The 24,552-nt window shown below is 47.4% G+C and overlaps 9 protein-coding genes across 9 annotated transcripts; 2 read left to right on the plus strand and 7 right to left on the minus strand.

Annotated features, from left to right (window-relative positions):
- Window positions 1-372: 372 nt before the first annotated feature.
- On the minus strand, window positions 373-1,728 carry GLAREA_11596 (uncharacterized protein; the record flags this gene model as incomplete). The annotated part of the gene is made up of 1 exon (XM_008089739.1): window positions 373-1,728. One exon carries the CDS (start codon window positions 1,726-1,728, stop codon window positions 373-375), a length of 1,356 nt encoding a protein of 451 aa, XP_008087930.1.
- A 1,881-nt stretch (window positions 1,729-3,609) lies between these two features.
- GLAREA_11597 (PH) lies at window positions 3,610-8,231 on the minus strand (the record flags this gene model as incomplete). The annotated part of the gene is made up of 5 exons (XM_008089740.1): window positions 3,610-4,062; window positions 4,114-4,847; window positions 4,901-7,952; window positions 8,014-8,136; window positions 8,211-8,231. The coding sequence occupies 5 exons, from the start codon at window positions 8,229-8,231 to the stop codon at window positions 3,610-3,612; spliced, it is 4,383 nt and encodes a 1,460-aa protein (XP_008087931.1).
- A 1,574-nt stretch (window positions 8,232-9,805) lies between these two features.
- Window positions 9,806-10,834, minus strand: GLAREA_11598 (SET; the record flags this gene model as incomplete). The annotated part of the gene is made up of 1 exon (XM_008089741.1): window positions 9,806-10,834. One exon carries the CDS (start codon window positions 10,832-10,834, stop codon window positions 9,806-9,808), a length of 1,029 nt encoding a protein of 342 aa, XP_008087932.1.
- A 732-nt stretch (window positions 10,835-11,566) lies between these two features.
- Window positions 11,567-13,006, minus strand: GLAREA_11599 (uncharacterized protein; the record flags this gene model as incomplete). The annotated part of the gene is made up of 1 exon (XM_008089742.1): window positions 11,567-13,006. The coding sequence occupies one exon, from the start codon at window positions 13,004-13,006 to the stop codon at window positions 11,567-11,569; it is 1,440 nt and encodes a 479-aa protein (XP_008087933.1).
- Window positions 13,007-14,999: 1,993 nt separating this feature from the next.
- Window positions 15,000-16,064, plus strand: GLAREA_11600 (uncharacterized protein; the record flags this gene model as incomplete). The annotated part of the gene is made up of 1 exon (XM_008089743.1): window positions 15,000-16,064. The coding sequence occupies one exon, from the start codon at window positions 15,000-15,002 to the stop codon at window positions 16,062-16,064; it is 1,065 nt and encodes a 354-aa protein (XP_008087934.1).
- Window positions 16,065-17,145: 1,081 nt separating this feature from the next.
- Window positions 17,146-18,252, minus strand: GLAREA_11601 (NAD(P)-binding Rossmann-fold containing protein; the record flags this gene model as incomplete). The annotated part of the gene is made up of 5 exons (XM_008089744.1): window positions 17,146-17,356; window positions 17,458-17,629; window positions 17,681-17,785; window positions 17,863-18,059; window positions 18,170-18,252. 5 exons carry the CDS (start codon window positions 18,250-18,252, stop codon window positions 17,146-17,148), a joined length of 768 nt encoding a protein of 255 aa, XP_008087935.1.
- A 671-nt stretch (window positions 18,253-18,923) lies between these two features.
- GLAREA_11602 (uncharacterized protein) lies at window positions 18,924-19,613 on the minus strand (the record flags this gene model as incomplete). Its single annotated transcript, XM_008089745.1, has 1 exon — window positions 18,924-19,613. One exon carries the CDS (start codon window positions 19,611-19,613, stop codon window positions 18,924-18,926), a length of 690 nt encoding a protein of 229 aa, XP_008087936.1.
- Window positions 19,614-20,682: 1,069 nt separating this feature from the next.
- GLAREA_11603 (uncharacterized protein) lies at window positions 20,683-22,423 on the plus strand (the record flags this gene model as incomplete). The annotated part of the gene is made up of 3 exons (XM_008089746.1): window positions 20,683-20,742; window positions 20,796-21,914; window positions 21,968-22,423. 3 exons carry the CDS (start codon window positions 20,683-20,685, stop codon window positions 22,421-22,423), a joined length of 1,635 nt encoding a protein of 544 aa, XP_008087937.1.
- Window positions 22,424-22,562: 139 nt separating this feature from the next.
- On the minus strand, window positions 22,563-23,811 carry GLAREA_11604 (uncharacterized protein; the record flags this gene model as incomplete). The annotated part of the gene is made up of 4 exons (XM_008089747.1): window positions 22,563-22,795; window positions 22,854-23,180; window positions 23,235-23,408; window positions 23,460-23,811. 4 exons carry the CDS (start codon window positions 23,809-23,811, stop codon window positions 22,563-22,565), a joined length of 1,086 nt encoding a protein of 361 aa, XP_008087938.1.
- Window positions 23,812-24,552: the final 741 nt, after the last annotated feature.

Consider the following 24,552-nt stretch of genomic DNA (forward strand, 5'->3'; position numbering starts at 1 on the left):
GGAGGAGCCTGCGGAAGATGCAGAGGAAGAGACCGAACCCGAGCCAACGGACGACGAAAAACCGTTGGTCGAATGATTTAGGAGTGCGACTTTAAGCGAATAGGTTTGTTACTGGCAGGTATAGAGCACATTTCAGGGGGTCGGTTTGTAAAGAGGAAAGGGGCATCGGAGGGATGGGAAACGGCGTTTACGTATACGTGTTTATATTTGACATTTCAATTTTCTTTGTGTTTCGTATTTATACATTTCTAGAAAGTCCAGCTTCCCATTTTCATTTCATCGTGATCTCGTGAATATAATCCCCCTTTTCCTTCCCATCAACTACGCATCCCCAACTCTCATATATAGCAACTAACACCTCCCCACACCCACCTAACAAGTCTCCACCGCACCCCTCCTCGCACTAGCATCCACCCTCAAAAACGTCCACTCCCCCTTCGTAACCGGCGTAATATCATCCCCACGATTCGGCGTCAATGGTCCCGGTCCCCGCCCCGGAAACGCGCTCTCAAGATCAAACTGATAACTAATCGCCGTATCCAGCTCCACACCCCTCGCGCTCTCACCCATGGAAATGGCGGTCAGCGGCACGGCGGTGCCCGGGTCGGAGGACGAATAGGGAGATACGGGGGAGAAGTAGGATGTCTCTGAGCAGAGAGAGGAGGTGCTTGCGGTTGAGAAGCGCACGTTGAAGGTTGGTGTTGGTCGGGTGAACGAGGTGGTTAGGCTCAACGTGGGGATGGCGGCGGTGCGGACGGGTGTTTCTGCGACGTCGATGGCGCCTGAACGGGAGGAGCCGCCGTAGGCGGTTTTGTAGGCTTGGTTTATGTCTACGAGGGCGGGGAAGGATATGCCGAGCCATGGGTATGAACGGGTGAGATGGGATTTCGTTATGGTAGTCCCTGGGCCCTGGGCGAGGATTAAACGGCGGAGCTCGTCGACTGCGAGGGTTAGGGAGGGGGGCGTCAGGGTGCGGGAGTAGAGTTGCAGGTGGGTTTTGAAGGTGTAGACGTGGTCGAGTGAGAGCAATGTTAGGCCGCCGGAGGCGAAGATGATTTCATTTTGGGAGAGGGAGCGGGCGATTAGGTCAGTAGGGGCCGAGGTGGTGGTGTAGGGTTTTGGGACGAGCCAGCCTGTGCCTATGGATGGGTAGCGCTTTTCGGCGCGTTCTATGGTGGAGTTTAGGAATTTTGAGGAGCGAGGACTGATTGGTGCTGTTTGAAGGAGGGTGATGCCGAATGGGTTGGGTGTGCTTGGTGACATACATGGAAGAGCTGGTGATGTTGTGGCGGTGAGGACGTTTAGTCTTGGTGCAGCAGAGAAGTCTCTTGGTGAGGTAGGAAGAGAAGGGTATTGAGTCCTCGACAGACTAGCCGATGAAGCGACAGACGAACAAGTCGACGAACCCGAGGAGAAAGCAGATCGTAATGAAGATCTCGACGACGACTTGCTAAGAGCTCGAGAGAAAACAGATGAAGACGAGGAAACCTTCGAGAAGATAGAATCGGTAGGTGATGGAAATGTCGCTGAATCCGGTGTCATTCCCGTTGACGGGACCTGGACTTCTTTTCTTATAACGATAAAAGCGAAATGCATATTCTTCCTCGCCAGCTTCGACGACACATACTCCAACGCCGTCGTGACCTCCATCGGCAACCTCTTAACATCCAACAACGAAGACCCAGCTTCCAGCGGATACGAAATATGATCTTTCGAAATGGGAGGCATTATGAATTAGGCAATCCTCAGATTGTACAAATTACAATTGCAGCAAAAGAATTCGATCAAGGAAAAGGTAGAAATCAAACAGCCGATCCTTGATTCTCTAGATTCACTACCAGGACGTTGTGTGATATATCACCACTTCCGCCTCGAGTCCCCGCACCCTCGTCGTCAGCCACGAAAATAAACACAAGCGCACATGCAGCATGCGTGCCCGCGATGGAAATACCTACATCTGAACCTACATGATAGAGTTGATGGCAATTCGAGTGCGTTTCTGGCCATCAACGACGTTGATCGATAGCTCTAAGCGCTGCGTCTATGCGAGGAAACTTTTGACGTTGAGATGTCGAAGCGAGAGCTATTTTGGCATTTTGTATATCACTGTCATTGGCTGATTCGTTTATGTGGGGGGTTGAAAATAGAACAAATGGCCGGGAGAGGTTATTTTTGGATCTGGGCGTTCGGGCTCGCTTGCTGCATGGCCCCCCTTTTTCAATCCAGAGCGCTAGCGAGTACTTTTGACTTGCAATATTCGACATGTGATGGTGTCTACTTATCAAATCGTTCCGGCAGGTACCAAAATACCGGGACTCTGATGACGCTCAATACTACCCTGGACGGATACAGAACCACTCACGCCTCACCACGCACCTTCCCCTCACCAACAAGCGACCATGAACCTGTGTTACTATCTCGAGAGAACGTGTGATATGCTCTACTACATGCAGCTAGAAAATTGTTCCTCGCAATTGTGACGAACTCTTCGTCCCTGGCATTAGTGCATGCTCGTCACTCTTTAATAGCACTTTCTAAATAAAACCCAGCGGCTCCTCAAACACAGTCTATTTCATCCCCGCATTCCCAAGGCACTGATTCTCTACTTCAGTATACTTTTCTGAAACACGTCTTTCCTTTCACCTCGATGGATTCTGTGATATCACTAGTGGAGTGGGGGCCATATGAAGTGGAAGGTGGTGACGAGCCACACCCTCGAAATAGGCCTTGCGTTCCGAACCAGAGTGCCGGTGATCATGCCCTACGCCTTGTGAAAAAGCGAGATTAGATGCCGGTCGCAGATAGAGCCTCAAGACCTAGCTTCATGCGGGTCAACAAAGGTCTGGGAGGAATGTGATCCTTCGGTGGCCGTGGCTTTCTCGGTTTGCAGCTTAAGTTTTAGGGTGTCTTGTACGACATGAAGTTTTTGAGTGTGAGATTGAGATTCGATGCGAGGCAAAATCTATCATTTCTACCTAGAGCTTCGTTCTCTATGCATTGCGAGACTACATGGGATGATGGAACAAGGCCATTGCTAACTCTGCTCCTCAACCATCAATGACCTTAGACGCTCAATACTTTGGCAGACCTCATAACTTGCTTCTGCGCTTATTTCAGATGTCAAGCACAAAAAACATTAAAAGACCGTTTATAATAGAGTTTAAATTCATTATCATCATTCACAACTATCTCATTTGCCAAAAGACACTGCGATCAATAACCCAAACAGCACGTCCAAACAGGACACTCATCATCCAAATCTTCGCCGATGCCAAATGACTCAAAGAAAGAATAGCAAATGAGTTCGCCACCATCCACCCCCTATAAACATATTTCAAAGAAGTGTACGCATCGTCCTTTACAGCCGGCCACATGTCCTACATCAACCTCAGACAGGACCCAAACAAAAGTATATGTAAATTTATGCCGCCCGGGCAGGAAGACAATGACTGTGAAGTCGTAACCGTTTATGTTGCGGCCGGATTAAAACAAGATTATCCATGAAGATTGAAGAATGGAAAGAGTAGTCATGTCGTGGATTCGTAAACCATTGCGACATATCCATCGAGGAAATTTTACCTTTGTTGTCGAGTTTCCTTTTTATCATGGCTATACGATCATGCTCTTGGTTCTCGAGTGATGTCGTTGTTCTTTCCGGCTGGGGCCAAGCTCTGTCTTCCTCTTGAGACTGTCCTCGCGCTTGAGGACAAGGTCACACCATTTGCTTTTCGCGTCCCCTTCTTTGCCGACACAAGCATCGAGAACTTTCATCCAGCCCTCTTTATCAGCGGCTGTATCGGCGTAGAAATCGATGACTTCGCCATTGTTAAATCTGATTCGGAAACCCTCTTCAACAAACATGTAGCCTTCTTCTTCTTCAGCGAATCCTGACTTGCGGCGCTTGCCACCTTTGCCGCTGGTCTCTTTTTGTGTAAGAGCTCGACGATCATCGATCAGCTTGCTTGCATTCGCAAGATTGATGGTTGCACGAGGCTGGCGAGTTGTCTCGTGATATGCAGTCAGCTTGCTGCCGACCAATTTGAAGTATCGTCGACGCCAGTACTAGAAATATGTTAGTATAGATTAAATTACTGATAAGATAACGTGACATACCGGACAGTCGCCACCCTGTTGGCTTAGAGGACCTTCCCAATTCCTTGCGGTAGCAACTTCGGCTTCTTTCATTTCACGAATACAGGAATTCATGCTTTTGGGCATGTCATCATCTGTAGCACCCTTTGGTTTTGGTACAAAAAGAAGTTGCAACTCCAACTTGCCAACCTTGTAAGGTGCTCGTCGCTGAACATTAGTAGTACCACGTTTGCTCTTGACACTTGACGAGTGAGTAGCTTCCTCGGTAGCCCATTCATTGAAACACGCGACATCAACGATGTATGGTCGACCAAAGCAACGGGTCTCGTGGTCTTTGAGGCACACGTACGATCGTCCGAAGCTACCATCTTCCGCGGCAAGCGGCGAAAGCAGATCCCATGCGGTTGGTTGAGCTGATAGTCTCTTTGCTTGAGCTTCCTGTTGATGGTGCTCGGCAATTCGTTTTTCTTCCTCTTTTTGTCTCATTTCCAGTTCCTTTCGCTTTTTCGGTGAAGCAAAGACGCGGCTAAAGGTGGACGGTTTAGAGACCTTTTGACTCTTCGTGGGAGATTCCGTGACCCTGGTTGGAGGAGGCTTGACCAGCTTGGCATTGAGGGTGAGTTGAAACTCTAGTTCATTTGGAACAACAAGCTCGAACTCTTGACCTATTGGGGCATTTCTTCCAAGCTCTAGCCATGCTGTTGTTACACAGTGAACACCGTTGTCGAGTGTTAGGCTGAACCAGGTTTGTTCATCTAAGGCTATTGGTTAGCGAATAGCAAAAGCCTCCTGGGATAGAATTACGTACTCTTGGGTAATGGAAGATCCAGATCTTTGACACCAATGACCTTCACGAAAAGCCTACCTCTCTCTCCAACCTCTTCTGACGAGACATCAAGGGATGGCTCCTCGGTTACCATTCCCAAACCTATTGCGTTGCTCTCTTGACCAGGCATTGGCGGTACAGGACCTGGTGCAGGCTTCTTCCTTGGAATAGATTTGCTGTTTTTGCGATACTGACCATTCCAGGGCTCCACGGTCCATGATTGAGGCCGTTCTTTCTTCACAGGCGAGTTACCCGCCGACCGACTACCGCGATGATCATCGCTCGAGTGGTGGTCGCTGCTAGCCACGACAAGTTTCGTGTTTTGTCTCATAAGATATCCGCGCTGTTTACGAGGAGTAATATTAGCATAAAATTCATGAGGTATGGTAGCATTGGAACCGGACGCTTGTCCGGTCTCGTTGGATGTGCAAGTTGCGTCTGAAAGAGATGAGGTGTAAGCAACCTTTTGAGCTTCGATCACCCTATCGAAATCTTTGTCAAGACTCAGTCCCAAATCAGCACCGATGTCTAGCGTCAAAGACTTCTTCTTAAAGCTGGGGTGTCTTTCCACCATCTCTCCAGCGCTAGTGTAACCGTCTTCTGGAGCTGGAGAGGGCCGATCGCGATGACGTTGTGGGATAGCCGGGATATTAGGTAGTTCACTGCTGACAATCCGTCTCATTTCTCGCATTGCTTGGAGGTCTGAGGGTGTTGCCGATGGACGTGTCTTGAGCTTCGAGCCAACTGTAGATTTGATAGTAGCCACCTGTTCTGGGATTGCTGGTGATTCGCGAGGTGGAAATTGTTCTTCGTCAATTGGATGACGAATGACAGAATCGGGTGTTCCAGACTCATATTCCTCGTCCTCCTCAGGGCCCCAACCAGACCCATCATACTCAGGTTTCGAGGTAGGAAATTGTCGCTGTTCGGGCGTCTCAGGCCTTCGAAGGTACTCATGGGCTTGTGACATGCTTGGTGCCTCGGACGGTCGTTCGTCTTGTGGGGAGATAGGAGCTTGATCAGTCTTAGCAATGGACGAAAGAGGCTCGTCTTTTGGTGGGGGAGAAGGTGGCTGGTCCATGTAAGATGCAAGACTTAATCCAAAATCGGTACTTTTTCCCAAGAAACCTTCAAATTCTGGTAATGAGCTCGTTCTGCTCTCTTTCACTGGATCTTGAAATTCAATTTCCTTGGTTGGTGTCAAAGCACGTGGAGTTGGAGGTCCATCATCGTCAGGACCGCTATTTGAATGAGATTGAGGGCACTCAGTAGAAGCTGAAGGATCAGAGTAGTGACTTTCAGCGTCGTCCTCACCAGGGATATCCTGTTCATCGCTGTACTGGCTCATTTGTGATTCTGTTGGCTGGTACATTTCAGGGATGGCGTACACATCAACATCATCATCATCCTCCTCTGGTTCTGGCTTGATGATGACACTGTCGTCTGCGTTATTATCGACATCGTTATCCATAATTGCAGAGTCTTCTGTAGTAGGAAGTGGAGTGTCAGGATCTAGAGCAGTTGGGCGCTCGGGGCTGGAACTAGGCATTGGTGAAGAGAAATTGTAGTCTGAATCACGAGAGAATGCATCCTGGCCATGTACTTTGCGCATGATGGATTCTCTTGATATCCGTGGAGGGAGCTGGTAGGAGCCTAGATCTGGTAGGTCATCGACAGTGTCTTCGTCTTCATGGATTGGGACTGATTGCGAACGCTCTCGTTCTGGCTCTGGCGTCTGGCTGTTGCGTTCACGAGGACCTCCTCGTCGCAGCCGCCGCTCTCGTTGCAATTCAGCAGCGGTCTTCGGCTTGCTCTCATCGTCTTGGATCATCATCAATTGAAGACGCTCTTCTAATGTCAATTTGCCACCGTTCATGCTCTGAATCTCCGACTTGCTGAACGAAGCTGGTGGGGGCGGTGATGGAAGACCACGCTGTGTTGCGCGTTCAGCAGCGGCAGATTGACCGTTTGACGAAGCAGATCCACTACGGCCACGGGAATTCATGCCAGGAAGAGGAGGCAATGGTCGGTGTTCTCCGTTTGAGTTCAGAGAATCATTACGTACTGCAGCTGGACGGCCCATGGAGGAAGATGGGCGGGCATCTGGCATTGGACTACCCTCTGGGCCATCGAAGGGGTCGTCAAACCGACCAGACATGATCCCGTTGCGGTGATTTTCCGGGCTAGTATGTCTCCAGTCCTCAGGACCAACGACAGGGGTTTTATCTGTATCCTCGAGAGACGCGTCAAAGCTATCATCCGGCTCAAGGGAGTGTTCCATAGGATAGAGCTCGGATTCGTCCTCCTCCCCAGAATCATAACTGTTTTCACGAGATCCTGTGCCGATCGAAGAGATATCGGGTGTTACCATCTCGTACTCATTGATCTGAGGAGGCGCCTGATCAAACGTAACACTCTTTGCGTGTCGGTGGAGTATGCGCCCTGGCGGAAGGCTTTTCTCGTCACTCGAATCTTCAGCAGACCAAACACCGTTCTCTGAATCAAAGCTCGACTTGCCGTTGAATTTGCTCCCAGAGAGTGATGATTTCGTTGGTGATATTTGGTCCTTACTGGGCGAACGAAAACCATTTACTCCTGTTATCTTCAATGGTGATCGCGTGGGGTTGTATAGAGGCACGCTCGATTGGCTCTCGCTCCTTTTGTGTCCAAAGTTTCCAGCACGCTCAGCAGATCGCAGCCCTTCCAGTCCAGTCCCACCATATGCATTTCCTTGCAGTTGTTTCGCCAAGGGTCGTTCAATCGTAGGTACTGAGGCGGGGTCGTATTCCTGCTTCTGTTCACGCGCAAACATGTTGCTATTCTTGACGCGCGATGCTTTCTGCAGTCGCTCAATCGAGGATCGTCGAGTCGGCGAGGGCGAAGATTCTCTTCCTCCATACAAATCGTTTTCTGATCTAAAGCGGCTAGGGGTGGCGGGATCGCGGCCTTGCCAAAACAGTCGTGGTGACGAGTCGGCGGATGGATTGAAGGGGGAAGTCTGGAATGGGGACGAGTCCATGTTGAGCTGTGTCTTCTGCATACACCATTTAGTACTTAAGTCTCGGAATGTCTCAGAAACTGCGAGCGATGTTTACCTTCGATGGCTGCGGGAAGCTAGGTGAGTTCCTTCGCATCTCCGTTGGCCCTAACTCAGATAGAGGTCGTGGAAGCTTTGTGGGCGACAATGATGGCCCTTTCTGAATGCGCAATGGTGGGACCTGTCGAAATTAGTATTACGGCAGTGGTGTTTCCTGAACCTGAGCAAAGGTAAACAAGCCATGGAGGAGCTTACAGGCTGCGACGGCGACGCCATCTCCGCTATAACTTAACGAATACCTTAAAATATCGTTGATAACCGACTATTCAAGACGATATGCCTATTTTGGTATGAGAAGTTGCTCAATGTGGTGCTGGCATGGAAGGATAGTGAATGTTGACGCAGATTTGCGACGCGAGGAATGGCGCGCCCGAAAAGAAGTGACTGATGATTATCAAATCGATATAAACCTTTCGTCTCTCTTTCTCCGCCAAAAGTCGCAAATTGCAAAAGAATGCTCAACACTGCAGATCGAAGAGGAAAAGGATGGGTGAGGTTGTGGTAAGAGGTTGATAACTGGTTTGTTAAGCTTCGGTTGATGCTAGCCTTGTTGTGTTTTGAGGAGCTCCGTTGCTGGGTGACAACCATAGCCCGCTTTAGGTCCGTTTCAAGCAGCTGTACGAACTCCACCGCATATAAGAGGCACCAACCACGACATCATGCTATTTCTTGCTTTTGCTTTCAGGCACAAGGGCTTGAGCTGCAGTAGTCCTGCATAGTTCCGAGAGTCTGCTTCGTTGTGATTTGTTGATACAGAATATCGAGCAGCTTTCTGGTTGACGAGTCTTTTCAAGGAGGACTCGCGCCGGGGACCGCTGGTCTACTATTAGATCAGCTGACCCCCGTCGTGCAAAGGCAAAACAAACAACGTAAACATGGAGATCTCGCTGTGCAGCAAAAGCGGCTTTTCGAGTAGCTTCACAATTGAGGGGTAAGAAACACTCCATTCGTATGTCGAAAGTGGTGGTGCATTTCTGCTATTCCGTTTGGGGTTGAGCAGCTGTTCATGGCGCACTGCTCAACCCGAGATATTGATTCAATCTGCAAGTTACTGAACACACGCAGTGAGTGGTGGTAAGTGGCTTTACTTCCAAGAAGTCAACAATATGTTCGCACGACAAGTGATAAAATATTCCGAAAATAATCTATAGGCATTTTAAAGTACCACACGTCACTACGTGTGTCAATGTTATTATTTGTTATGTCGAAACATACAATAATACCACTCACTCATGGCTGGAATGATGAATATTCAATTCAGGAGGCGTACCTCTGTCAGTCTCTTCCTCACCTCAGTCCCGGCTCGTCCTGTCAGCATGGGCTTAGAGAGTAATATCAATTTGAGCTTCCAGGTTCTCCAGCAGGCGAGACCTTGTTGAGGGAGGTGCAGTTGGCAGAGGAAATCTCTACGCGTCCAAAATTTTGCATGAGGGTAGGGTTCATAAGACTGGCAAGTAATTATGGCACGCATTCTAGGTACTTCAAACCTTTCTCCTGATACAACTAAGGAGAACTGGGATGGGATTTCCTAAGGTCAGATTGTACATATTAAAGTCAACAGCTGAGACCGATGGGTCATGTTGATCATGTAGGCGTAAAGAAAATGTCACATATGGTGAGAACAGGAAGTTTAAAACCTTTATATTCCTAAAGTGCATCTACAAAGCGGTATACCCATTGTCCATACACGCCATTACCAAAACCCGATGTTAACATGATCTCCTAAGCCCGGACGCCATCCAAACCCACAAAAGGTTAATCCAACGCCACAAGGGCACGCGAGCCCACGTCTACTCTCTCCAAAGCCATTTCTCAAATTCCTCGCCAGCCCTTTCTTTAGGAAGTTCTTCAAGTTTGGTTTTCCAGTTAACAGAGAAGGCGCCGAAGCAGTCGTGTTTCTGTGGGCGCTTGGTGAAAGGCTTCATGTCCAAACGATCAATACAGCTTTTCCCAGCACTAATAACCTTCGCTTCGCAGAACTTCTTGGCCCACCAAGCAGCTCGTGCTGCGTCAGAGTGCATCGCCGTTACCTGGAAGGCATCATAGTAGGCTCGGCTCACCCTGTCATCCTTGATACCTTCGACCTCCAAGATCTCCAGCAACTCCTTACAATAGCCCAAAGCCTTCTCAGGGTCATGTCTTACAGTTTCCGAGTCCCCGATATCAATATGCAACTCTTGAATCCTAGAGAGTCTCTCGTCGCTTGCCTTGAGATCCGCCTCATCAGAATCACAAAGTTTGCAGGTGCAATCAAATCCGAATGACTGCTTCAAAACGGCTCGCCGTTCTTTGGAGGTGCCACCAGAGAGATAGCTCGTTGTGATCTCTTCGCCTTCCTTGATATCTTTAATTGCGTACACAGTTTCCTCTCCCTCCTCACCCAACAACCCGTTCCAGTTCTGAACCGCATTAGGCAAACAGCCATGGTTAATCCGACTGATGTTCTCAAAAACACCTCCGCATCCTGCATCAGCTCCAAGAGGGTATCCGTTGCTTCGAATGATACTAGTGAGTGGGTTTCCCTGGCCAGGGAAATTGTTGTGTAGACTCAAAAATGCCCGTTGTTTTTCTGCGGGCAAAGTGCGAAGATGGATGGCCAGATCGGTCTCTGTGTTTTCGACTGAGGTGATGACATCCGTGGTGAGGAGAGGAGGTTCGCTGATCAAAAGAGTTCCTGCTTTGATGTTCTGAGAAGCAATTACTCCTCTACCCTTGTTATCAACGTATTGGACTGTCCAGAGATTTGGTTGTGCCTGTGGTGCTACGAGTCCTGGCGAGCCTGTGTCATTTGGCGGTGGGGAATCTTTGCTTGGTGTCATTGCGAGTGTTCGAAAATAGCGATATCGAAATGTTTGTGGTTATTGAAATAATTGTGGTTATCAAAATAATTGTGGTGGGCAATTTGGGAGCAAGAGGATGTGAAGCTTAGAAGCCCAGTTGCAGCTTTAATATACGCCAGACGTCCTGTCGTTCTGGAACTAAGATCTCACGTGAACGTTGTGTCTTGTAGGGTTTTAATTTTTTTTCTCTTTTAGTTCCGTCACTTTACTCTTTTTGGAAACGAAAGCGAGGGACGGCGCGAATGGCACGAAAGTACTGCGACTTCTGACACCATAACACCAAGAATTTGTTGCTAGGAAGATATGTACACATTTATGATATCATTTTACTTCATTATCAGTCCTTCAGTAATTTTGTTTTACCATGTTTAAGTGGATTTACGGTCAAGTGTTTGTCGGGCATAACTCTGCCGCTGGGATTCCGGAGATGCTTCCGGATCGTACTAAGATGAGTCGTCTTCAACCGAGAACCACAGTGTGAACCTCGCTGATGCTGACAAAGTGAGTTTCTATCACAACAAGCGTTTTCAATCAAAATTTAAAGGTTTGCACAGATTCAGGAACAGTGGATGGATTACTGGCAATTCTTTGAACATGAAAGGTCTACTTTTGAGACATGTTATTAATTCCGGTGTCTTGCAATTATTAGTCTATACTAACGGTCTCCCCAACGAGTCCAGCGTAATAATCCTTTGAAGGCTCCTTCAAAAACTACGCAACCTCCCATCCCTCAGCGACAAGATCGTCTAGATGAGCCGTAAAGCAGTTAACTCCATCGGATAGATGGAAGAACCCTCCAACTCCGCCGGCCTCGCATTGAACGATTGGTGCCCCACACATTCCTTCACATATAGTATTGTTCACCGCACCGAATATTGCGTCAACCGAATATGACTGCCATTCTCTGAAGTCAATTTCTGGATGTCCAGCCGGTCGTTTGGGCTTCAAGAAACGCCTTCCATACGTCAAAAGTGTTACGAGACCTGAGCTCATCCCGTCGACCTCCGACCAGGAACCTTGTATAATTTCAGAGCCTCTTAAAAGTGTCCGCGGAGTTTCAGCTTGGAAGTAGCAAGTATTTGTGAATTTTGCAGATGCAGTAGGCGTAAGTCTAACCAGTGCTATATCAAGTTGCGGCCTGGTATCGATGATATCGCCGATCTTGTCCTCGCCGGCAAATGGATGATAAACTTCACTAGAAATTAAGAACCCATGGTGAGAAGCGGTCAACACCTCTTGTCCATCAACTCGTCTGAGCTTTACCCCTGCCGATGTTGCAGCGTTAATACCCTCAACATGTGAACCTGTCATACCAAAGCCATATTCTAGTCTGCAGCCTGGGCTTAAATGCGATGTTTGCCGGAGATAGTTGTGCGCATCTTGCGGCATGGGTCCAAGATTCATCGGAGGATGCTGAGCAGGGTCGATACGGCGTGCTCGTGTCATATTCTTCATTGATTTGTAAAAACGAGCTTCAGCGTGATGATATAGTGTTGTCCGTCCTGCCACGGTACCTGGAAGGGACCTAGGCTCATAATGGCGACCATCCCCATACTCTAGCTCAACAATGGTCCAATGTGGCATATAAATAATTTCGCGGACACTTGCCAGAGGTTGTAATGCGGTGAGGATAGCGGCATTCTGCTCTTTGGTAGGGAATTCCATCTTGGCCCACCGAACAGTAGGGCATGGGTCACCAATTCGAGGACTGGGATATAGACATTGGGGGATGGGTTCATGATGTTCTTCACCAATGCCGATGAACATAACCGGCATACATCCCACCGTGAGCGGTACTGGCTGCGGTGGTTTGGCTGTTTCGATCCACAAGTACCATCCCGACATTCCAATTTGGCCATCTCCAAAATTCACTCGTAGCCATTTCAACTCATTTCCTGTTGGCATTCGATATTCCCGTTTATTTTCGTCCCATAGGTTGAAAGGTGCCTTGTCGTTTATATGCCTTGCGCCCCAGCCCCCAGCATTTTCCCACCTCTTCGGTTCAGGGTGTGCGTGTGATAGGGTTAGTGTCGCGTGCTTCTCTGAGGAACGGGATCGGAGCGGACTCGTCGAGGCGTTGGTGTATATGTCTATGTACGGGGAATTTGCTTGAATGCGCTGTACCAGCGGTGATAGGCGAAGTAGGGTCATGGTGGTTGTCAAAGTGCAGAGTGCAGAGTGCGAGAGAAAGAAAGAAAGAAACATCCAGAGAAAGATAGGTAGCTGGGGACTAGTTCCAAAGGCAGGAGCAGCACTAGTCGTCCGGCCAGGTGACCAAAACCCTTTATCAGATCGTTTTCCCATCGAGAACTTCGCTGGTGCAGCAAAAGTGAGTTACTACCCCAACAACTCTTTCTCGATTGCTCTTAATGTTTGAGAAATTTGTAAATGAGATAGCTGTTAAATTCAAACTTCGAACAGATTGTATTAAGGAAGAGTGGTAAAAAGCTTTCCCAATCGAAAAGTTGCGCCAGTGATCAAGCTGGGTTCTGGTTCAAGAAGAAGGATCGCTGTCACATACCTAAGTAACTCAAGCTGAGAAGGTTTAGCTAATAATACAACACTTTGCATATGAAGTCAGGACGACAGCCAGGGGAATAATGATATGATAAGGCACGTGACCAACCTCGATTGCTTTCATTTCCGTACTGCGACGGAAAAGTTCTTAGGAATGTCTCAAAGTTAGAGAACAAATCGATTGAACGCCGAGTTTGGTACTCGATAGTTGAAGTGCTTAGACCATTTCGTCCACCTTCGTTTCTTTTACCACAGTATCTAGGAGCTCTTGCTCTCAAGGTATTTGTCATTCTCCATTGCCGGAAAAGTCTTTTTAGAAGATTGATGAAAGTAGGGACTTTAGGGAAGCTGCAAGATATTTAGATCTTTTGAAAGCACTCGGCTTCAGACTCAGACTGCCGACCGTTCTCAAAGATAATATAAGAACTCCCTTCTTTTCCAATTCCAAAATTTTCAATTTCAATATCAAATAACACAAGGAAAGTGTTATATGTAAGCACTCGCATTAATATGAATTTCCAATTGATGTTGGAATGGCAAAGCGTGTGCATAAAGTAACATAACCAAATCTCGCTACTCATCGCAAAGCTTACCGGAGTAAATGATAGCATGATTTACCACCAGAGATTAATATGAAAAGCTCTTACGACCATCGCAATACATAACAAATACAGCAAATCCAACCAGAAATGTACTATGTAACCCAATTAAAAGTTTTGCGACTTTAATTCCGACTACACAACGCTGGTGTGTTGCATGAAATCGGGTTTTCCAACTGCCCTGCACCGGTTTGGTCCTACACGAGATAAATGGACTTGAACAGACAACTCGTGGCTATGTTTCCGCAGAATTTTTCAAAGAAGAAGTCTGATGCGGTCAAAGATCTTCAATCATCAACGGATTTACGAAGAGGATCTAGTAGATCTTCCAAATAATGTTTGTCTGAAACGTAGGATTCTCTCCACAACACGTGTTGGTGGGGCGAGTGGCCGAACAAACATTGGAAATTCGGCACCACTCCGGTTCCGCACAGGGCCGACGGACGCCGAGCGGTAATCATGATCTCCCATTGATGGAGATCTCCCACATGTCGGATCCTTCTGCCAACCTCTCCCACTCTTCCACCCACATCATTGGCCGATCCGCCTTGAAAACATTGAAGACACAGCTCTGGACCTCCAATACTTCTACAACCGGATGAACTGCTCAAAATGTCCTTGTCCCGGCTCAGGAATCAGGCGCAACTGGTAAAACCCCACCCCGCGTCCAGCTTTGCCACGTTTTGAACAGCCAATGGAATCATGTTGGACATGCGGCGACGGTGCAAAAGAGAAGCTGAGAGGCGCAAAAGATGCAGACAAGACAATATCTTCTGCTCGAATGGCATCCACCTGGACCCTCCAGACCTGCCAACCCCACGACCAGGGAAGTAATGGTATTACAGGGATATTGATGACTGGTGCATCCATTCTCTCTCTCATTCCAGGCCCCCGCCCCTCCAACTGAAGTGTCAAATATGTAGGATCATGCTGCCGAATCTCGTAGGATTTAGAGGCGTCAGGTACAACTTTCCTATCGTGTTCTCTTTTTCCCTTTTCACATCACCTCTTCATCACGACGATGCGAGATGTCGACCTCTGCGACTGGCAAGTCAACGGTTCCATTAATCACAATATACGCCGTTCCTGTCGACTCATCAACTCCAGTGGCAGCAACTACTAGTTCCACTCCTCGACCGACCGCTCAAACATTCAGCGTACCGACGACTCTCCTTACCGCCAGCAATGACGGATCAACGCCAACATTCACATATAGAATACCGGGAACGACCTCTGCTGCTGGAGACTCACCATCATCACAAGGCGGGCAGATTTCCGTTGGTGCTAAAGTCGGCATTGGAGTTGGCTGCGGTCTTCTCTTCGTTAGCCTTGTCCTTGGATTATTCCTGTTCTACAGACGGCGGAAACAGAAGATATTGGCCCAGAATCCAAATGACCCTCGATTACATCGTGACTTTTCGCCAGCACCCACCCATACGACATATGAAAAAGGAGGACTAGATTCCAGAGCGGATTTTCGGGCAGAGGCATTACACAATTACAGCATCGCAAGTCGTCTCGATAGCAGTCGTAGTGGCACGCCGGCGAGCGGGATGACAAGTAAAATGGAAAGTCGGAGCAACAGTCGATTGGATCATAATGGCAACAGGAACGAAAGTCGGCAAACCAACCGCTCGGGGAGTCCGCTTCATCGCCGTATGCCCAGTAACAATAGTCTGTATCAAGGTAGAATTACTCCTAGTTCCAACAAGTACATCGCTGAACTCGCCACACCAATTACGCCTTCGGACGGCTACTACAGCCCCTCTACAATTCATGAGCTTGATTCTGAGAAAGGGGACATTGAGATCCAAAACCAACCCCGCGATGATGAATCTATTACCGACGAAACGGAAGAACCAATTGTTTATGAGATTGTAGAGCTACCAGACACGTCAAGAAGAAGCGTCAAGGATTGGAACAGGAGGACGGCATCAATGGGCTCCACCGCATCACGGCCTACAATAAGAGATGTTAAAGATCATCGCAGTATTCCTGTCCCACCGGTACCAGAAGACCAGGAGGTTCAAACGTCATGGCTAGCTACTGCATCGAATCCGACGACACCAATCAAGGCAAAATTCGCATCATGATTACGATTTCTTTTTCACGTCACTCATTTAAAGCGACCATGGCACGGACAATCATTTAGAAGGAAATGCATTGGGGCGGCAATCGCGCATGGTGTTTTGGTTTAAAGCATTTTTTCGGAGTTTTTATTCGACCGTACATATGGGCGACAGATTTTTTGCGATTGCGGACAGCTATGTTGTCTCGAAACTTGCTTTATTTGGACAAGTGAGGGGGCCGGTAGAATCCTACAGAGGCTCAGCGGCGTATGGTGATCCACATTGCATTATCTGGGTCGCACAACCGAGAATGCAGAAGGATACGGAATTTCTCTCCACTGCTGATCAAGGCTTAGCTGGGTTGGATTGTTTCGAGTTCGTTTTGTGGGGCTGTTGCTAAGAAGGAGTCTTATACCGAGGAGTTGGAGCTGTTGTGAAGGGGCTGAAGGGCGACGAGTGAGATGCCGAAAGATGTCTTTGTCATCTTCCCTTGCGGCCCGTCACTATTTTCAGAGTGGCTTTTGATTTGCTTGTACAAATCATGTATCAATTTCAGAACTTGGTTCATTAACCAGGAAATTGCGACGAGGGAGCTCTAATTTTTATTCAGACAATATACCACAACTTTCACTACCGAAATCCGCCTTATCTGATGTATCATTAATTTGCCACTCGAGTGCATTCAACTGAAACCGAATGGTAGCATTCATGTGGTGATATTTCTTGATTTGTCGGCTTGCAAATGACGAATGGAGAAGGTGTATATCAACGTTGTACAGAAGGATGAACATGAAACTCGGCACCGAAATCACACTTGCATACATACCCTTAGATAGCGCAGATCAATTCAAATTTCGTGATCAAGGGGCCATATGTTGAAATTTGCTGCTTAGATTCAAACACTTTGTTTCATACAAAGTTCTTGTCAGGCGGTTGATGATTTTAACATCTGTATTGATCTAGGTATTACTAGACTCTCACAACGTCACAATTTAGTATCATACCCAAAGTACCAATCCATTCTACGCCTCCCCTCAACCCAACTTTACACAATCAACTTCATAACCCAGCACACAACCAACACAACCATTTCTCCCCCTCCCCTTCACAACTTCATCCCCCCATGAATCTCCACCACACTCCCATTCATATACCGACTCTCCTCACTCATCAAAAACACCACCACATCCGCTACCTCCTCCGGCGTACCCAATCGCCCTGAACTTACCATCGCCGCCGCCCTGGCGACGGATTCGGGACCGGCGACCACGGATGCGTTGGTGGGTGTGTCGATGTAGCCGGGGGCTATGATGTTGCTGGGGGTTGTTAGGAGGGTTTGTGCGATTCTTCTGGGAGATTTGGATGGGAGATTGGGGAGTTGGATTGGGGATTGGAGGATCTGGGGAGGGGGATATACGTTCGGATCCCTTTACTACCAAGTTCCAACGCAACAGATTTGGAAAATCCGATGATCCCGTATTTACTCGCACAATAGACAGCAAAGCCTGAGCCGGGACCGAGACCTTTTATGCTGGATGTGTTTACGAATGTGGAGCCGGATGGCATGTGGGGGATTGCGGCTCGAGTTACTGCGTAGATTTAGTGTTATGTATGAATGGAAATGAAAGCGGGTGGGTTACTGTTGAATAAACCTTTGAGGTTCGTGTTGATTAATTTATCCCAGTATTCATCTGTTATTTCGGCGGTGGCGAGGTCTGTTGGGTTTACACCTGCGCAGTTGAATACTGTTGGCTTATTAGCTCATCAATTCTCTCATCCCATCTCTCTTAACCATATCCGAGTTAGACGACAGAAAACACACCATGATCCACCCTCCCAAGCTTCTCAACCACATTCAAAATAAATTCATTACAGGGCTCCGTCTTTCCGACATCAAACACGGATGTGAAATGTTTCTCATGTTTCTCGAAGGCGGGGGGTGTGCAAAGAGAGAGGGTTTTCTCGAGAGAGGAGCTGGTTATGTCGGTTATGGCTAGGGTTGCTCCTAGGGTTGAGAGTCTGGGAGGTTAGTATTGTGTTTTGAGGGGGGCATTGATAGTGCTTAAGGATGGGGTTTAGGGATGTAATTGGTGAGATGTCAGGAAGCGATGGATGAGATATCGACGTACTTTATAGCAGTCGCTTTCCCGATTCCGGATCCTGCTCCTGTGATGATGATGATTTTGTTTGTGAAGGGGAGTGATGCCGTCATTGTTGCTTTTTCTATGCTTCAAGGAATGAAGTTGTTTTTGAATCATAAGATGAGAGTATGCTTGATTTATAAAATCTGTGTCTGATATGTTTGACAAATTTGTAGTGATGAAGTCAATCTCTGTAGGTGGGGTACAGTGACCTTATCGTGAGGTGGGGTCAGGAGCTCCGATGGGGGAACTGTGCAGTAACACAACTTCACAGATCCAAGTATTGACTGATCTGAGGTTTATAAATTATGAGTTTCTTACAAGTTACAACTTGGATGTTCTTGAAACCTTCTGAGCAATCGCATATCGGAGTTCTTCATGATGAAATGGTCACGTGAGGTTAACAGAACTAAGTCTAAACCCATTTTCTGGATTTCTATATAGCTATTCATGATATATGAGATCTTTGTTGATCTATAAAGGAGTGTAAGAATGAAAAATGGCTGTCTACCGTGAGAGGGCTCTTCTAAATGAAGTGATATACAACCTCGAGACCAACAACCCGACTTTTCCGTCCCTTTCCGTACAGATCCCAATGAAAAGCAGTCATAAGCATCGAATGCTCCTAATCCAAGCACCAATTCATAATTTCCATCAAGTGGGTGATCATTCAGTACATTGTCTTCCTCCGAGGTTTGAGCAAAGACACACCTGAGCTGATGTCGAGCTCGCTTCCACATCTTTACAAGGCACTTCGAGTTGATGTAGCCAACGTTGTAGGTAGATCTGATGGTACCCCAGAAGGCTTTTGGTGATCTGAACCACCACGGTACGCTGAGAAAGATCCAGAATCAAAGCCACTTGGTGCAGTGAAATTTGTTGGGAACGTGCCACTTGGAAGGGTGGTAAGATCTGGCAGAGGAATTGTGACTGCAGAATGTTTGACATCGAATCCATTGGGTCGTCCAGTACCGAAGGCTGGTGGCCCTCCGCTAGGTGCAGCACCTCTTGGGATACCCGTTGGAAATGAAGTCGGTTTGGAAAATGCTGAGTTGCCTTCCAACTTTGCTTTGTTGCCGAATTGAGGAGTGGAAGTTGGTGATGATGCATCGCCAGTTTTTGAGCGTCCTGACTTGGCTGGCCTGGCACCGTTCGAAGGTTTAGCGGCTCCAGATCTTTGTCCACTTGCTCGACCTCTACCCTTTGATCTTGACTTGGCTTCAGCAGCTACCTCAGAATTCCCAGTAGGAAACGGCCTTGCTCCACCCATAGATGTAGGAGCAGATGGGAAACCGCTCATGCCAGTGCCAACTGGATGTCCGGTGGGCCGTCCAGCGCGAGAGATCTTGTCTTTTGAGATATTCCCGTCACGAGTGAATTGGGCCACAGCGGTACCAGCTAGAGCAGCAACAATGAAAGAAGTAATCTGCATGATTTCGGCTGGTTTGGAAATGAGAGTTGAAGTTGCGGAGAAAGATTGATGTCTAGAGAATGGAAAATTCCGGTCAAGGAGAAGAAGAAGAAGAAGCAGAAGAGAAAGGCGATGATGAGCCGTGAGGATGATGAGTAGAGAATGCAAAGTACCTTCTACTTATACTTTTATCACCACATAGAGTTTGAGTCCGAAGTCGACAATAGATGAGCCCAGATCCGTGGTCTTCACACTTCTGCTCACCACACCATATCATCCGAGAGGTAGCCCTTGTTTCTTCGATAGAAAATCCATCCCCTCAAGGGCTGTTTGTTCCCACATCTGGGTGACAGGCGTCCGAGAACGTGGCAAAGGCGACGACGCGTCACCATGGAGTGTACTGTCTTTTGCTGTCTCGATATTCTTACCTGACAGTGGAGATGGGAGTTTGTACCAAGTTAGAGAGTAATTAAAACACCGTATCAACGAGAATGCTCAGGTGTTGATCTACGAATATGAGGTTTCTTCTAGATGTTTACGCATTCGACTTCAGGTTGATTAACCAGATCCAAAATGGCGCAAATGTGGATTGAACGAACGGATTTTTTTAGTTACCGCGTCATCGCAAGGACAATCCCACTCGCATAAAGAGACACGACCTATTGAGAACTTCAGTTGGGTTTCCACTTCGTTGCTGAACGCTCACGTCTGCTTGTTTCAGGTTTCGCTAAGAGGATTCGAGTAGATGAAGCTCCGGACCAAGTGAGGCCAGCAGTTTCTCGAATAGAATTCGATCATTGGTACAAGGAGCTGTATGCGGTGCAGAACTTATAATGGGGATTGTGGAAAAGATCTTACCGAGTTACGTTGCGAATAAAAATCAAAAAACATGACAGATAACGTGACCAGATCACATGATCAAAGTTACCAACCGTTGGATGTTGAAACAGTAGGTACCAACAACATCCAACATGGATCGCTCAGCGTCATGGTAGTCACCATAGAGAATAATTCCTATCTCAATCTTTGATATCATATGTTTCTTCTCCTACAGTGATGTTATCGTAGATTTCGCGACTCCTTCATCATCATGCGCCATACATCCCTTGATGATCTGCCAACGGAGGTCTTGATTCTCATCTTCGAGCACGTAAGTACTAAATACCCATAAATCATCGCATAGCAACTCACAGCGTAACCTAGGTCGATAATCTGAAGCCAGTAGTCCTTTTGTCACGAAACGTCAACACTCTTGCCCGTCCCCTGCATTTCCGAAGCATTTTGCTTACGCAACGCAAGCTCAATCTCCTGACGGGTCCAGGTCTCGACACACCAGCGCTGACGAAAATTTACGCTTACATTAAAAAAATCGAAGTTCGCTCTGAAACCCCATTGATAGGAGTGGCATCATTTATCTCAAAATGCTCACGATTGAGAGACATCATGCAAGTCTTCCTAACTTATGCCATGTTTTACCTAACATCTCTCGGCAGATGGGGAGGCTACTCGCCAGTAGTATCAAGTGTCATGACACCCGATGTTGCTGAGTTAATTGCAACAAAAAGCCCTCGGATTCGTTTGCATTTGAAAAGCTACTCCTCACTGCCTCCAAATGATTTCATCTCAGGTCAGGCAATTCCCACGGCCAACCTAGAATCATTAGTCGCTACTGGAGTGTACAATCCTGACAGCGGACCTTTGAGAGACTTGCTCATCAATGCTCAAAATCTCAAAGACCTTACCTTGTATCGATTTGACCATGGGATTTCTTCGTCATATTTTTCATTTTCACCTCTCCGCCGTTTGCATCTCGATTCATGTCTCAACTTGTATTCGAGTACCGACTTCACTAAACTATGGGGCCGCACGAACTTGGAGTACTTACGGATCAATCGAATGTCGCCATATGAGATATTGGTATCAATGCCTGACCAAGCAATGATACATCTAAGACATCTAGAGATATGGCAGGATGGCCTCGTCAATCCGGAGCTGGAGCTTGCCCAGCAAGAGGAGATAACAAGTGTATTGGACAATATCATTGTCCATGCCCCAAATTTGCAAGTGTTTAGTGTCCCGTGCCTCATAAAGAAGATTCGGTGTCACAAATTTGTGCAGAATAGTAATCTACGTGTGCTGCGACTACGAGACTTTAGCGAATTTATAGATCACAGTCAGTATCCCATAATCACGTCAGACGCCTTGGGAACCACATCACCGCCACAAATATTTTCAACGCCCTTGCACAGAATGCTCCTTGTCAAGCTTTCATGCCGTTGGCTAACCGAAATGGACATTGGACTTGATTTCCGAAATGCACAGGTCAGTCTATCTTGTTTGGCATACCGATGTATGTCATCTGACATACTGTGTAGGCCTCCTCATATTTAGATGTCATAGCGTGTTTTCTGTGCTTGCGGTATGTGACTTTGCGTACACATACTTTATCAACAATTAAACATGTGTCACAAATAGACAACAGTCTTGACCAAGAAGCGGCAACCAATTGGATGAATTATTTGGCGTCCAAACGGTTTCGACGTGATCTTCTCCAAGCTAAATTTATAATACATCGTCCTAGGACACCAACCATACCAGCCGGGCCAATGGCTGACGCTTTCTTTTCACACGTTCAGCCTCTCCTACTTGGTAGTCACCTAGGTCCGCAGCATATCTTAGAAAACGCCACAGAATTTGCTCGAGGGTTCCTTCCCGTATTTGAGTTCACATACAGCTTAGAGGGCATGTCTAGCACTATTTCCGGGATTCGGGAGAGAAGAAAAAAGCACTTCGCGAGAGCGCTGCTCATGAGATCCAAGATCAGATATTGAATTGACGCTGGTCTCGCAAAGTGACTTGAGTAGTCCAAGTCTGTAATTTCCGAGCAGAACAATATTCTCTGTACACAACAATCCTTGTTGGCAACATTCAGTCCTGAATCGTAACTGAATAGCGAGGTTACTGGTTACACTATCGTCGCCGCTGCCAAAACTGTGGACGTCGAGCGAATCCGTCTCTCCAGTCAAATTCGTTACGCTGTAAAGCCGCACCTAACAGCGCGTAACTGTCTGGGTGTGCGAGAGCCACGTCCACGCCACCTTCTTCGCGAGGATCGGTTGCTACCGAATGGATATCGGAAAATCCGTGGGCTTCGTCTGCGGTTTCGATCATCGGTCCGGGTATAGTGGGGTGGTCGATTTCGCCTGTAAGAAAACGTTAATGCTCACGGGCTCTATGTGGGTTATGATGATTGAAACTTACTTCGGGCAACGAGGTGGCATAGCTCGTGCAAGAGCGTAACCGAAAGAGAGCGCAAGTTGTCCAGGAAAGAAATATCATCCGTGATGGCGACATCATCGACTCGTGTCGGAAGACCAAGTCCGAAATTGTATGAGTTCTGATTCGTGTTGAAAGTGCCTCCCCAAACCAAGGGGCATATTGTTATCGAATTGTCGATTAGAGAAGTGAAGGCGAACCCTACCTTGCCACAGCTGGCCAGATCTATGGGAAATTGGGCATCGGGTTGGCTTGGGGCTCGTTGCAGCTCGGCCACAGTACCAGTAACCAAACTACGCAGCATTCCCAGCTCTAGCTCAAAGTCAGTAACTGAACTCCCAATTCCATTGTAAAGGGGCTAAATACCGTTCCACGTGGAACTCATCAATGGTGCAATTGTGCCGTCAGGGAAAGCGATGTGTGTCTGGAATGTAAGATACGATGGGCTGCAATGCAACCTTGTCTTATCTGTTATTGGATTTCCTGGTGTGTTAAATCTCACCGCTCTAGCGGCATGGTTACGTATCGCTCTCATCATTTCTATGTGAGTGTTACTTTTAAAGCCTAACTAAACAGCTGGAAGGTGCTTACTCGTTATCCCCGTTAGACCTAATGTCTGATCTGCGATTATAGCTGGATCATTTCGTTGTTGCCGTCGTTGTGTACTTGCAATATTGAACAATGAATCAAAAATGCTTCCAGTAGCAGGCGACTCAAGCCCGAATCGTATAGTGGTAGAAGCGTCGTCTATTCGAGTTGCCATTGCAATACACTCAGCATAAGCTACTTCCAGTGCTCTCACTTGGTCTGCGCTGCATCCACCTAAGTTCGGGTCGCTAGAGATTTCAAAAACGTCTTGGAGTCCCAGAGGAGGGCCTAATAGAGGTGGGTCATCTGCTCGCACTGAAAAGCTCAGAGCGAGTAGCAGAACTAAATAGCGCATGTTGAAATATTTTGGTTCAAAGGTCAGAATGGCTTTGGAAGAAATTGGTTGTGGGAGCAAAACTTATTGCATGCGGAAATGAAGCTCTTAGAACTAAGTTTGAAGAGTCTCTGGCTTCCTTTTGAACCACAAAGTACTCCGCCAGAAATACAACTAATAGCTACAGCCAACATTTCCAAACGGGTGTCTCTCCCAACAAAGGGTATAGTACGCTCTTTTCGAGCTGGTTGCGACAGACCTCGGTTGTCTATTCTTACTGCAAACACAACACATTCCTTCCGGGTAGACTTTGCATATATGAAAACCAAACTCAACCTGTTTTCAGGCATCTCTCGAAGGTAGGCTAACGGAACTTGTCATTTCCGGATCCTAATAAGGTCACTAGAAGACCGCATATCACACTCTGAAACTCGAAGGAACAATGTCTATTCGAGAAATACTTTAATAGCAACTTTCCAACGCCAAGATCGCCCGTTGGTGGTGGTCTTCGCTACTTCAGCTTCGAATAGCCGCACCAACATTCAAGAATGTTGGTTGTTGGGCTTACTTTTAGGCGCCCTCTAGCACACGCGAAATAAACGAAACAATTCTCCATTCGATTTGGAAAAGCGACACGGTACCGAGCGTTCGGTCACAGATTGTTGTTGGAAAATCCTCCTTTGCGGATCACGGATATGAAGTTTTGTTGCTGGCGAAGAAAAAATAGATCTTGCGATACGGTCTGCTTTAGTGTACAGCATT

This window comes from Glarea lozoyensis, assembly GCF_000409485.1.
Source record: "Glarea lozoyensis ATCC 20868 chromosome Unknown GLAREA8, whole genome shotgun sequence".
Lineage (NCBI taxonomy): Eukaryota > Fungi > Ascomycota > Leotiomycetes > Helotiales > Helotiaceae > Glarea > Glarea lozoyensis.